At 35.1% G+C, this 15116-nt stretch overlaps 1 protein-coding gene across 4 annotated transcripts in view; it reads right to left on the bottom strand.

The window, feature by feature from the left end:
* UNC13C (unc-13 homolog C) overlaps positions 1-15116 on the bottom strand; it is a 143499-nt gene that overhangs the window by 101231 nt on the left and 27152 nt on the right. For all 4 annotated transcript variants that reach the window (XM_027644325.1, XM_027644328.1, XM_027644329.1 and 1 more), the window contains 5 exons: positions 13645-13667; positions 13050-13114; positions 7343-7412; positions 5671-5676; positions 2467-2538 (listed from right to left, as the gene is read on the bottom strand). In XM_027644325.1, the coding sequence (XP_027500126.1) occupies positions 2467-2538; positions 5671-5676; positions 7343-7412; positions 13050-13114; positions 13645-13667 (236 nt within the window). The remainder of the gene's footprint in view (positions 1-2466; positions 2539-5670; positions 5677-7342; positions 7413-13049; positions 13115-13644; positions 13668-15116) is intronic.

The raw sequence follows: 15116 nt of genomic DNA, 5'->3' as shown, positions 1-15116 counted from the left end.
GAACGCTCAACTGAAAACGTATGTTTAAGTATGACATTGTTTAAAATGTCTTTGGACCTGTGTCTGAAAACACACAAACCCACTGTGTCATGTGTGTGCTCTACCAGAAGGACAGCACTGTCAGGTGGCAAAGCTCGCAGCCTTCACCTCAGGTTTTAATTTTTTGTGCAAGTGGCATTTGATTTTTTTAATAAAAGGCTTTAGTTCAAAGAATTTCCATACTGAATCTAGTCAGCCAAATAACCTGCTCCCACCAGAGTCACTAATATTCCCTCTAGAAAAAGTTGAGGGAGGGTAAAAGCCAGAAAACCTTAATCAGAGGAATAACTTGCCCAAAGGGATTTTTTTCTTTAACTCTCATTGGTGACTGCATTTCTTCATCTGCATTTCACATCTTCATTTTGTGGAGAGTATCTGGAGAGTTCTTTTATGCCTGAAAATGTCTGTCCTTTTTGTTTTCAAATCTTGCTCTACCCTGTTGAATGATGCCCTAGGTTATTAAGTTCAGCTGGCTACTTAGAGACCAAGTACAAAAGCATTATCTTTTCCATGTTTTAGATATCTAGCCAGTGGCTTTCCTGGCTGTAGCATTACATTTATCTGTGAAAGATTACTCACTTCCCTTTATATGCTTAGTGAGGGCTGGCTCACTAAAGAATAAGACAGGCTTCTCCTATTCACCTCTTCTCTAAATTAGCTTTTACATTTTCTCATCAAATGAACTTTGATATATCTAAATTGTATTTGCTGTCTACCTTTGGAATTACATTCTTATTTAAAGATTTCTTAGGAAATATCTATTTCTGATGCAGAGTTTTTCATATGGCATCGTTCAAAGGGAGGCCAGAGAGTATAAAGGCATAAAACCACATTGAAATTATTTTTCCATATCTCCTGAATCATAGTTCAGTCGTTTCTCCTGGTTGACAGCAAGCATTGGAGAAATGCTTACACTGAGCTGTCTACTGGGATTTGCTGCCTTCTTTTTTCCTCCTGAAGAGTACCCCTCAATAAGAATCTGTAAGTGCAGTCCCCATTATTATTTATTGTCCTGCATTTGTTGGCAATTAATATTATCTCTGAAACTTGCAACTAAAGTCAGAGTCTGATAGTTTTTACAGGAAGGGAGGCAGGTAAATGAATAGCTACATCTATATTAATCATCATAAAAGGTAATAAATACATACATAGGGTTTTTTTCAGTAAACATCTTTTAGTAAAGCATATGGAGTATCTTAGTTTCTTTTACTGAACTTAGGTATTTTTGTAGAAACTATAACATAAATGAAAAAAGTCTTTTGTACGACTTGCATGGTGTAAGTTTTTCTGTATAATTTTCTCTCAGCCTTGAACTTCTTCTTAAGATTCAATAGTTCTCTTTCATTCTGTCAACCTTTGTTACTATTTTGAGATAGTAGAATAAAATAACTCCTCCTTCTACTGAAAGAACATTTCAAACACCAGCTGTTTTCTACCTCAGCAATCCATCCCTGAGCACTATCAAATTGTTACTTTATGATTACCATATAAGCACAGAAATTTCACAATAAATCAGGTGAGATGGACATGTGTGTATTTGTGCTGTGGGTTACAGTTCCCAGAACACCTGTCAGCATATTCTGTTCTTCCATTCTACTTTGGAGCTTAACAACTGTGTAAGAAAAATTCAACACTTAATTTTTCTTCAATGTAGGATATATTTTAGAAGGTGATGTATGCACTAGCAAGTTAAGGAACAAGAAATGGGCCTATAATCCTTCAGATTAGTCCTTTTGCTTAGTTTAGTCATGTAAATCTTCTTGCATCACACTTTAAGTATTCCTGAGGAAAATGACACCTTTTGTGGTTTTGTTTTGAATAAATTTATTTTTCAAAATCTAAGTGAAGCCAATAATGGGAAAGCACAATACACAGGTTTTACTAGCTATGAGAATATGATTTTTCAGAATATGTTGGTGATCACTTCTTGTATGAATTAAACATTTCTTCAAGAAATGTTACATTAAAAAAGTTACATTAAAAAAGTTACATTAAAAAAAGTCAAATAGTGTCCCAGCCACCCATAAGGACTGGGAAAAAATGATCACACAGAAACCTTCTTGCAGAGTCCTGTTATTCTGATTGCACCCATGATGTGATGAAGACAAAGATGCTGAAAGACTGCAGGTAAAGCATGGTATAAAATGCTTCCCCCAAATAACTGCTTGGTAAAACAAAAGTTTCTTGCTCAGTCTCTTTTGACTGTCATGGGTGTGAGTCAGCAGAAGCAAACCTGGCCTTGTAACCGTGGGTCAGGCAGCAAATTCTGCTCAGGATCCCTGAAAGTTCCTACTCAATAAATGGAATATTTACACACTCAATTTCATCCAGTTTGGAGTGTCTAAGGCTGAAATAAATTTTAAAGATCTTTTAACAAAAATGTCTCCATTATTTAAGTTATTTAAATGTGCCATTGAACACACTTACCATTTCCTCAGTGTTTATGGAGGTCCGGGTGAGCATGGCCATGGAAATACCAGACTTTCGAGCTGCAAGTGTCTGTTTGAGGCAAATGCAAAATGGTTAAAATTATACTTGTAACACCAGCTGTCAAATTTAATGGAAGGCAATTAGCACTTGATTATGCTATTGGATATAAAAAAACTGCAGAAGTTCCAAAAACTTTTAGTTAATGTTTGCAGCCCACAACTTTGAAGGTTTCAGTACATAATGGAAGTACACCTTCCATCATCATTACTGTTTCTTTCAGCAGTGCCCAGCTGAACTGCCATTTCTAATAGAAAACCTGTTATTCAGAGGTTTGTGACTTAGTTTTTTCTAAACCACAGGCTGTCACTGTTTTTCCGCTTTGCCAACCAAATTAATGTGGTACAAGGATAGGCATCCTGCCCTAATTTGGAAGCTGACTGTGCCTGCAGCAACACGGGAGATCATTTTGCAGTAGTCTTACGGTTCAAGTTGTCAGTGTGGATAATTTTTGTAACTCACTGAGCATTTTTAAACTGTGCATATGTATAAAAGTGTTACTTGTTTTAAATAAAAAGACCTTGAAAAACCTTAAATTCTTATTTTCCTTAAAGAGAATACTAATTTGATACTATGGATCATAGTATCCATATTTCTCTATATGGATACATGGAGAAATACTCTGGTTCCTGGAGGCAAGAAAAAAGGCTGGAACTCTGTTGCAATCTGTCCTCGTTTGGCCACATGAGGTTATTGGTTTATGAACACTTCCTGGTTCCAAATACTACACACTGGGTTGTAGAGACAATCTCATTTGCTCTAGTACAGTACATACGAAGTGACTCAAAATATTTTTAATATACAATAAACAATGAAATTTTCTATTCCTTATTGCAATATCCCTGAAATTTAAACAGTTCCTTGAGAATTAATTAGCAAGTATAATGATCAGAAGGAAAAAGACCCTGGTGAAATGAGTTCTGTGTGTTTTCCAAATAATATTTCAAATCTGAATATCACTTCTGCTATCAGTACTCCTTTTGGCCTGACAGAAACAGGTAACATTTATTTCACTGTGTGAAATATCAACCATAACACTGTTCTGTTACTGCACTTCACCTGCAATGTTGTTCTCATTCTTCCTTCCCCCATTCTAAATCACCCCATGTGTGTCTCTATACTTGTGCTTTATATCTCTGTTCTTCTGTCACCCAGTATCTGCTTTGTCATGCACTGCTGCCCTCATAGCCCAGCACTGTGCAGATCAATGACACCACCCACTAACCATAAATCTGTTGTTGTTTTTGTTGTGGGGATACAAATTTTCACCTAACTGGGCAGTGTGTCTCTGTAGTTCACCATTACAGAGCTATTACAGCAAAAGTTTCCGTGATATTTTGCATATGACATTTTTTTGTGAAATACGTATTGGGTCAGAAGCAATTCAGGCTCACATCAACAGAGGAATTGCATCATTAATCTTTGGATGAAGAGACAATTCTAATTTCTTCCCATTTTATCATTTTAAACGCTGACATTTAAAATGGATTTTTATTTATTTATTTAGATATATTAAGACTGTTCAATTTTAATTTTAAATGTTCACTTCCTCTGATTCAATTTTCAATAAGTTTCTCTTGATAATAATTAAACTTGCAGATTGACACAAAATTATTAATCTTGTGAAACCAATTATAGGGTAAGAAGTCACCCTTGGTTTAGTAATATTTGATTTGATTTATCACTGTCCTAGTACAGTTAAGATGGGATGCAAAGAACTTTCCTTTTCTTTTTCTTTTAAACTCAGCAGTTTACCCTCTCTATGCCATTAATTTGCTATCAGTTTTCCCATACCATTATTATTAAGTAAATAATTCTGTTTACTTCTCTGTGACTATCTTTTCATTCTACTTCTGTGAATATGGGAAATTCCATCAGTGTGTGCCAATGAGATTGACAAAGTCACAGGAAAGATTAAACAGAGTCCAGAGGCTTTGCTGTTTCAAACTTTTTGTGACAAAATCTAATGCTACAGGACCCATGCATCAAAGTAAAAAATGGTAAGTAAAAATGCAATGGGATCATTAAGAAGAAAAGAAACAATTTTCATAATCAGTAGAGTTTCAGGTTAAAATAAAATTACTTTAAAAGCACCCAACATTTGATCCTTCTTAAAGCATGGGTTTCTTCTCAAAGTCTTGCAAAGTACTCATTTACATTTACTTGCCCACAGTGTGCTAGTTTATAGTTTGGAACTGTAGACTTCATGTCCCTTATACTTAAAAAGGGATTTGATCCTTTCAGGTCTCAATTGCACAATCCCAGTCATTCCAAGTGAGAGAACAACGTGGATGACTTGTCAGGGCAGGAGTAAAAAGGGTATAATAACATTAACCTGGATTATGGGGCAGTGACTGCTACTGTGTTCTGCCCTCCAGTAATTCATCAAAGTACATGAGCCAGCAGAATTGCAGTTTCATGATATCAGCAGAAGTCAATAAACAGATATTATTTCCCATGAGAAAAAAGGAAAAAAGGAAGGTAATTTTGGCCCTGTCCTGTGTCCTTGAAGCTCAGTTCTCCCAATGGGTGCTCACGGAATCATGGAACTTTACCATTTTGCTCCTTAATCAGAAATGTGTCTAAAATTACAGTACAGTGCCCTATATAAAATAACAAAACCCAATAGAAAACAGGTAATTAGGTTGTTCTTAATCAAGTGTTTGTCATGTTGGAAGACAGTGATGCCCAGAGGGATTTGTGATAAACCAGCATATTTAACAGTCATATGGATTAAATTTACAGGGATTTTAGTGAAAAAAAATTAAAATCACAAGGGTTATTTCCATTTAGGTATCACTGTCAGAATAAACTGCATCTGCAAGAAAAAGTCCATAAGTAAAATGCTGCTGTTCTGAAATACTGAAGTTGGTGATAATTCAACAGCATTATGCTTGGGTGCTGAATGTTCTGCTTGTATCATTAGAAAGGATATTTGGAATACATCAATGCCTTTTTAACACCTTTCTAACAATATTGGTATATATGATGCAGAGGACAAGACATTCTCTTATGATTAAATTCTTGGTCATAAAATATTTTTCCTACTTTCCAATACAAGTTCATAATAAAATATGACATTAACAAAATTCATAAAAGTTTTTACTATAATTTTAGAACATTTATCAGTATAAAAGTACTTACCATAGCCTGAAAATCCAGCCAAGACAGGAAAGAAATTTTAAAGAATATTAATAATTTGCCAGATTTATTGCAACAGAAATATATATGTAATTATATCTATTTCAGTCAGTATCAAAAGAGTATATCACTCATTTCTAGCAATATTATCTCTATTTTTGTGAAACAGTCAGAAGTAAGCATAAAACAGGGATCATTTACAGTGTATCACATCTTACAAGGACCTGATCATTAAGTCATTGATTTAAATGAGGTGTGTTGGAACATATTGAAAGCTCAGAGCTTGCAGGAGGTTGCTTGAAACACATACCTTTAAATACAAATAATCTTTCAAAGATGAAGACCTACGCTAAGTCTGAAATAAGTTGTTTTAATGCTGGTAGAAGTTTTTTAGGCTTACAGATATAGAACTGAATTGTAATACAATTTACTCTTTTAAAGATGTATACAGTTAAAGAACACATAGCTAAGAACAATACTGTAAGTCAATAATGATTCAATTTCAGAATGAATTTCAGTTTTAAAACTCTGTAATTTATACTTATTAAAGATAGAATTCCTTCAAGAGGAGTTATCCTCCAGGGACTGGACAGTAAAGCAACAATCCCTCACATACTAGAATAATAAAATGAAAGTGTTACTCCTTTCAAAGTGAATAATTAACATTCTGATGTCTTAATGAATTCTGAGCTATACTTTTCTGCAAACAGTTCTTACAATTACAACAGAGTGTCATTTAATATGCATAAATGTGTCATAACGGGGCAGTAGATTATACTTGTGTAATACTATGTCACACACTGTAATATTTCATTGATTTCAGAAGGAATTCTACCCTAAAAGGGTTGCTGTACTTTCTCTTTCTGACTGTTCAGATAGCACAGTGTATCACCGAACAGTGTAGCTGAGAAAACACAGCAATAATTTAGCAAAGGCTGATCTTTTAATGAGAGCTCCAGTAACATTTACTTAGTCTAACTCTCCATCATTTCTTTACAATGAAAAATTGGTTTGGGGGCTCACCACCAGAGACTAAGTCTAGATTTTTTTGAATTATGAATTCTGTACTTCAGGAAAAGAAAAAGAGAAATGTGAATAGCACTCAAAATTCTTCAGAGCAGAGAGATTCTACTTAATCTTGTTTAGACTAGAAGCCAGAATAAATCTCAAAGGAACTGCCATTCTTTTCACCTTTCTGAAATTTATTTTTCTAGACTATTATTGCCCACGATGACTGTTAAAAACCCCATGCCTCATCTTGTACCAAAAGTACGCACAAATCTTTACAATATTCCTAGTGAAAAAGGGTTGCTTTTTAAAAGGAACTTTCTTCCTCTTTCAGTTTCAAAACAAATCAAGTCAATCACTATCCCAAACCCTTAATAGCACCTGTCTTCATAAGCTAACTTAAAATGAGAATGGGCAGTTTATTATTGCACGAAATGCACACTACTTGATTACACAAGCAATATCTAAATATTCACTGAGATATTCAGACTTATCTAGTCCATTATAACACTGCCTCATTGACTTTTACTGGCCTCAATCCATTCTCTCAAGATACCTATTTTCCCTAACACAGTTGTTGACAAACTGTCATTCACATGCACAGTAGTAATTACCAGAAAGATGTAGACAACTGACAAACAAATGAACAGTTTCAGGAGTTACTCACCACATCTCGAACAATGGGAAAAGATTTCTTCCTGCGCAGGTCTGGCATGCTGTCAATGCCATACAGTCCACTGCAGGAGATACAAAGGCAAAGAAGAAAATATAAACACGGGGCTTACAAGTCTGCATCCTTAAGAACTGCTTATATTATCTATATTTACAGATAAAATCAAAATTAGCAGTTAGTAGCTAAAGAAGGCAAATGTTCTATTTCTTACAAAAAGCTGGTGAAAGTGTTCTCAGTGCTGCTGTCTTTTACTTCTGGCATTAACCCAAAACAGAGTAGTTGAAAGGCTGTTTAATACCTCCTAAAACTTTTTACCATTGATTTAGAACAGTCGCTTTCCATCAGAAGGTCTTGTATATCTGGTAGTTGAGATGCAGCCCAACATTGCAGAGAATATCATTGTTGTAATAAATTTGATAAAGACTACAATATCTAGCAAAGTCACAGATTCACATCTCCATGTGAATGTGGAAAACAGAGCTTGTCCCATTTTAAGATACCTCCATGGTGACCATCATTATTTTCTCTTTCCCGGTTTAAGCTTTTTCATTAAGCACACGATTAAACTCCAATTAGATCTCACATATAACTTGGAAACAGCAGTAAAGAGCAACTCATAATCACTTCAGAGAATAAAAGGCTGACACAATAGAATTTGAAAGAATACATAGTGATAGAGATAACAATGTGCCCCATTCTTCCTGACTCTTCAGAACAGTTAACACAGGTATTATCCTCCTGAACTTTTTCTGCATTGGATATTGGAAGATTCTTACATTCCTTGCCAGATCTAATTCAGAGATATATTCTCAGAAAGGTGGTGTATAACACAGTTTATCATCTGAAAATCCTCATTTTATTCGTACACAAAACAATTTTGGGGTGAAAAGAGAGAGAACTGAAATCAGTGACAGAATTTTCTCTTCCTTTTGAAGGGTCAGCACTCAGTCCCAGATAGTCCTTTGGTGACTTGAGGATTACAACCCCCACACCCCACCTGCACCACCTGACAAACTTTGACAAAAAAGTTGACAAATTCTATATCTAAGGTGACTCTGGCTGAGGATTCCTGTTGGATGTAGATGTTACAATTTAATTCTTCTAATGCATCAAGTCCGTATTGACAGTTTTTTGCACAGAAAATTCCCAAGTTGCCTATATTAAAATCAAGGCATCATTCTGTTTTTCTTTGCAGAGTTCCTTCTAGTTACAAGAGAAAAAACGGTCATGCCTTTCCTATCTTAGTTGAGTGAGTAAAGCACTTGGAGCATAGGAGAGTTTATTTTAACACTTATGAGCATTACCACTTTCCAAGCACCATCTTAACTCTTACCCTATAAATTCAGGGGATAATCTGTTTCTTTCATACCCCCTTCTGATGCCCCTGCATCATCATCTAAAAAAGGGAAAGAATTCATAAGCTGTTTATGCAATTCCTTTATATTTTGATATGAACAGTCTTTGTGAAGGGTTGTGATACTAAAATTTTTTTTCGAGAACATAAAGATCAAAGTAGACCCAAATTGCAACTTCCAGACCTACAAACCCATCAAAAGTGTAATAGAAATAAAATAACATTTCTGAGGTTGTGAAAAGTAAATGTATGGAGGCTAAGAGATAAACTCAGGGCTTTTTGGTACTCAGGAGCAGTTCCATCAGCAGCAAATAAAACTCACCCTGTGTATAAGGAATTCTTATGCCACAAAGAGCTACTTCTGACAGACAATATCTGCAAAATCACTTCCATCTATTATTTTGCTCTCTAATATAAAATATGACTGAAACGGAGGTTCTTACTGAACTCCTTTTACTGATCATTAAGGAGTAGCACAAAGCAAGGAAAAAAAATCCAAATTCAAGAACGACTAATAGTCTTTTTATGGGGAAAAAAAGTTATGTCTGAGTTAAGAATGTTGATGATGTTACCAAAAAAAGAAAAGGTTGGCTTCTGAGGGAACAGCAAGAATGACAGAATAAAGGCAGATGAATACATAATGCAAAGATATTTTATTATGACATTAGTGGTGTAATTTATGCTCAGTCAGTAATTTGTCACAACTCACACCTCTGTCTCTTTAAATAGCTTAATATTCTACTCAATCTGTACTTCACCCCACAATCTTTTCATTGTGGTTTTCAACTCAACTTCAACTTGGTAGAAACATCTTGATCTGCTTTTTCCTCCATGCATCTCTACAATATAAAAAATATCTACTTATAAGTTATATATGGTGAAGAGGTACCCATTTTGTTATTTTGATAAAGTATTACACTAAAACTCACTCCAGTGAAATATCAAAGTGAAATATCAATGACATTAAATATTTTGGTTTTAAATGCACTTCACCATCTTTTCTGACAACACCAGGGCGGTACCGTAGCTGTTACCAAGAAGTTGATGTATTCCATCAGAAGGTTCTGCAACTTCTCTGCAATTAATTTTTGAAATCTGGCAATGTCAGGAAATTCTTACACATACACACTTATTCACCTGAATACCTTTAAGAGATGAAGAAGCTAAGCACATTTGAGGGAAGAACTGCAATCTGAAACTGCAGCTTGTGAAGGGAAACTGTCTCCTTTCTCTTGTGCAATGAATCAATGACCAGATGAACTCCTAGAAGACAATAACATCTCCTGCCTCTTGGCTGAAATCAATCTTATTTTTGGAGAACTGCTTACGTAGGATTTTTTCTTGCATCTTTACTGAAACAGCCCCGATTTTGGGGATGTAAACTAGAAATCCTCCAATGCACAAATTCTCTGCATAAGGACAAATCAATCCTTCTAACAGCATGTAAGAGGACTGTAAATATGCAAAGATTGTTGGCTATCACTAGAAGATTAATATACTGATCTGGATTGTGACATCAAATTTTATTGAAAAACAGAATAGCTACTTCATCAGAGCTAACAAACTGGGCAATGCTGTATTGACAATGAAATATTAGTCTTTGTGTATAATCTTTGGAACATTAAAGACTAGTCATAGAAAAACCATTCATGTTAATATAGGTTATAAATTAAATTCTCTAGTCCCCTCCCTATGCCCAATTATAAGCCAACAGTAACTTGACACAGAAGATGATGAAGTTTAATCAAAGTTATTATTCAAGCCATGAAAAAAATCTGCAATACTATCTTTTATGTGCTTCTGAAGACATTCTGCACAACAATAATGTATTTGAATTCATTGGAGTCCAAGAAAAATAAATTTGTTTTACCATTGAGAGCATGCCACTGAAGGAAAGAGGTAGTCATCTGCATGGAGCACAATCTGTGTATCATGAACAAATTTCAGAATGGATTAGGCCCTGTGTAAAATTATCAGTCTCTGACTCGCCATCAGACAAACAGTAAATTAGTACAGACCAAGTCTCTGGAAAAAGTAAACCAGTACTACTCAAGATTCATGACAAAAAACCCAGCTGACCTCCTTTTACTTTTTAAAAATATGTGAATAATGAACTCTAAAGTGTCTCATTTTCAAGAAAATGAAGAAGAAAGTTAAAATGAAGAAGCTATTATGGGATACTGGTATGGAAGACCCAGGAAAGGTGGTGCTTTTTGCCATTTAACAGAGAGGTTGGATGAGAAACCCCAGGAAAGCTGTCTTTGGTCTTTGCCTTTGCTTTTTTTGTCCTGGTTTTTCTCTCATTTCATGCAGCCAAGTGGAGATCATTGCAGAGAATGAAGTGTTGCAGTCCCTGCCACGGATGAGGGATGTGCTGGTGAGATGTGCATGTGAGGTGGGGTTCATAGTTTTGTGCTAGGACAGTGAGGGAAGAGCAAGGCAGAAAAGAGGCAACTGAGATATTTCTGTATAGATAGAGCACAGTATCAATGGTTGGGAAGGAAAGAATCTGCTCTCACTTCAGATAGTAACATGTTTTGGAGATCGTAAGAGTAAAAAAGAATCGTAGCTAAAACTGCAGTCAGTGAATAGGCTGAGGGATCCTAGAATTTAGGATTAGTTTTTGTATGCAGGAGTAGACTGGGAAGTGTGATTAAAACAGAGCCACGGAAGTCTTTGAAATGACAGAATTATTTTGCTGAATGAGAAGTTAAATGAAAATTGCGTAACTGTTTTCAGGGAGGCCCAGTGAAACAGAGGTTTAAAAAGGATATTGCAGAGAGTAAAGGGGAGAGGCCCAGTCTACACTTTGTAAGCAGTAGAAGTAATGTTTAATCTAAAAACATGAGCTAGTATTGAGCTATTGTCAGTCATTTGAAGTCGTCCCATTCAGTGGTTACAGGATGTCCTAACAAGGGATTGACACAGGTTATTCTCAGAGGATTCAATACTTGAATTTATTCACCTGTGACTGGAAGAGAGGGCATAAAAAGAGCACCTTCAGTCTGTACAGTCATTGTCAGTAGCAAAAGTTCTCCTAACACCTATGAGACTGTTTAGTGTGCAACCCACAAAAAATTAGAATTCTATACAATCTCATACATTATTTTTAAAGGCCTACATCTATTAGGAAATGGTATTTCAGTAACTGGTTATGGAAAGTAGTACATATGGCAAAACAGTATGGTCACATACAGCTTCCTGTAGGCATAGATATCAATACCTGAGTGTCAGTACCTACACTCTTGGAATCTGCTTACAAAATGCTCTCCTAAATTCCACAATAACTAGATATCAAACTGCTTCTTTTCTGGTTTATGTTGAGCAACTAATCCTGCCTGATGTCACATGTGGCCTCACACCTTTACAGCAATTCTGAAGGTTTTGTGCATTGGGAAAGGCAGAAACATAAGACTTCGAGGTATGAGAAACTATTTGGAAACTCCCTAAGCCACTGAAAAGCTGCAGAATGCTCTTAATTTTGTTAGAGGTCTAACAATAAGTACAAATGTTACCTTAACTATACCTTCCACAGAAGCATGTGAATTATATTAAGCAAATAAATGCCATAATTACCTTTTAGGGTAACCCCCACCCCACCTAACCACCTGGTTAGGAATCTAACCAGGAAAACTTCATAGTATCTAGTATCTGTTGTACAGCCTTTCAGATATAAAAACAAGATGAGGAATGATTGATTTGATGTCATCACCTTGTCTTTGTAACAAAGCATATCTACAGCAAAAAGTGCCTTCATAGTGCGCCAGCAAAATAGTAATATCCCTTTTAATTGGGTACTAATGTAACTGACAAATTTACCAATGACTTTTACTTATTTTCTTTTCTGGAGAATTCAAAATAGGAAGGAGAGATTTTCCTCAAAGGAAGGAATCCCTATAACTAGATGCAAGATAACTTCATCTGGAGACAACAAAGCAAAATATTCTGGTTTCTGCCACATTCACACTGAGCCACTGGAAGATCCTTTTCCTTTGACCTTTTAGTTTTTAAGTACTAGACTGACATTATATTACTAGCATTATATTACATTTACTAGAATGAAGACAAAATTGTGTTACAATTTCAAAGGGCATCTATTTTATATGCAAAAAAAGGTAAAAAGATCTGTCATCCAGTCCCCTTGGCACTTGAATTGTTGTATTGATTTCACAAAAAAAAAAGTAATTAAAAAAATGAAAAGGAGAAGACACGGTCAGTTTTGTTGTGTATCTTCCCTTTAAAATAGTGCAATTTTTTAAATTAAGATAACTTAGAAAAAGTACTACCATGTTATGAGACTACTTTGCAGATATAAACAACAACATTCAAAGTCATATTGGTACTCACCCAGTAAATGCCTGGACTGCATAAAGCTTGGAAGCATCCAAGGAACTTCCACTTACTAACCGAGCCTTTAATAGAGACCAAAAAAAGTACAGTTACTTGGTTGCTTTTAGTAAGCTTGGGTCAGAATTTAACTGCATCAAACATATAAGACATATGAAAATGTTTAGCAGGGTCAGCTCCAGGCCAAAGCTAGAGTAACTATTCCTTTGGGATACATTTTGGTAGCATTCAGCATTTAGTGAAATACACTGGAAGAACCCATGGGAAGATAAGGTATTGCTTCCCAAATACTGTTGTCCTTTAAGTCCTATAGTGAATGCAGTGTAGGTGATAATTAAGAGGCAAATATGAGATATCATGTTTGACAGCAGCAGACCCCTGTGTTGGCAATTATGATAAGCACAACAGTGAGGGTTATCCTGTTTATAAATGCAACACATTTGCAATACACTCAAAGGAGAACAAAAGAGTGGAAAGCTGGGAAAAAAACCATGCAGATTTCACAACTAAAATGAAGGAACAAAACAGGTCAAAGAAGTCACAAACAAACATCAACAAAATACATGATCCCTATAGCAAATAGGTGATTTTAAACCTTTTCATCCACAGAACCGCTGTCTGAAAGAGAATTGGGAAGAAGAGGAATATAGGTTAGACAAAACAATCTCTGAGAAAATATCTTATGCTATAAAAATCTATTGCTGTTTTAATCTGGATTCTGTAGACCAGAGTCTTATGAAGGACTGTGTGGATAGTATATAATCTACATACCATGTCCCATCTCCACAGGATTTTTAATTTCATTGGTTTTTTAAAATATATTTTTAATATTAATGAATATATATTGCAGTTGCAGTGTTCAAAAAAATAATGGTCTATTTTCAAGGAAAAGGAAAATGTTTCTACCAAGGATATAAACACACCACACAATTATTCTATCATAGCTATTCCTATAATGATAGAAAGTGCCCCCAAATGCCAATAGAAGAACTACACTTGTGAAAGTATATAATTCTATATTGCCTAATGCAAAACCATGATGTATTCACATTTACTATCAGACAGAAAATATTTGCTGATAGGAATATCTACCCTTATTTTATTCATTTTCACACTTTATAGTACGGTACATACATGAAACTGTTTTGTTTTAATTGTCACCTTACTGATCTTTTCACTTTTTTCCCCAAAAGGAGGACACATTCTATGAACCCTTTAAATAGTTAGGGTATTTTTGAGGTGTTTGGAGATATCTCAGGTTATATACATTACTAAATAATAATTTACATCTTAAATGCGTGCCTCATTTCATTTTTAAACCAGTTTATTCGCAAGAAAATATCACATTCAAATGCATATATAAAAAATATGCCAGCAAATGTAAAGCTGAATACAGTAGAGTAGTGACAATCCGGGGAACTAAAAGGCTCTATTATGCCACTAATTTAAAGGCTAATTATGTGATCAAAGCAAAGCACATGCACAAGAATGGGCAGAATAGAAACTGGAGGCAAACTGTTCAAAACATGTTTTACAGCTCAAATTATATCTGATTTTGTATTATTGAAAAAGTTTAAAGAGGAGCTGCTAGGTATTAGCAATGTCACAACACCAAACTGGAATCCACAGAAAATCCAGCTATGCAACAGTCTGTTCTCCTTTGTGAGACCACAAAATTTCCCATTTTCCTGTGCTTGAATACAGATCTTAGCTTTCCTTCACTGCTGTTGTGAACAATCCTTTTAGAAAGAGTAGCCTAAAAGAATGAACAATAGCTACTTGACCTGAGGCAAAATAATGCTCTGAGTTTTACATAATATTAAATTAAAACTCTTATTAATAGTAAACTCCACAATTTAGTGAAAGTACAGTAAGCACATCTCTGTGCACCAAGTATGTCTGCTTGATATGCTGTGAATCTGTAATTTTCATAGTTCATCTCATGAATATAAATAGACATGATATCAACTTCTATTTTCATATTTTAGAAAAATTCATTAAGGTATCTTGCTGCTGGGAGGTGAACTATTCTGATGTTTTCACTTCAAAACTTCCCTACCCCCTCTT

The sequence above is a fragment of the Corapipo altera genome, unplaced genomic scaffold (genome assembly GCF_003945725.1).
Source record: "Corapipo altera isolate COAL_440 unplaced genomic scaffold, ASM394572v1 50, whole genome shotgun sequence".
In the NCBI taxonomy this organism is placed as follows: Eukaryota; Metazoa; Chordata; class Aves; order Passeriformes; family Pipridae; genus Corapipo; species Corapipo altera.
Note: the sequence above shows the minus strand (reverse complement) of the source record. Positions and strands in the feature narration are given on the sequence as shown.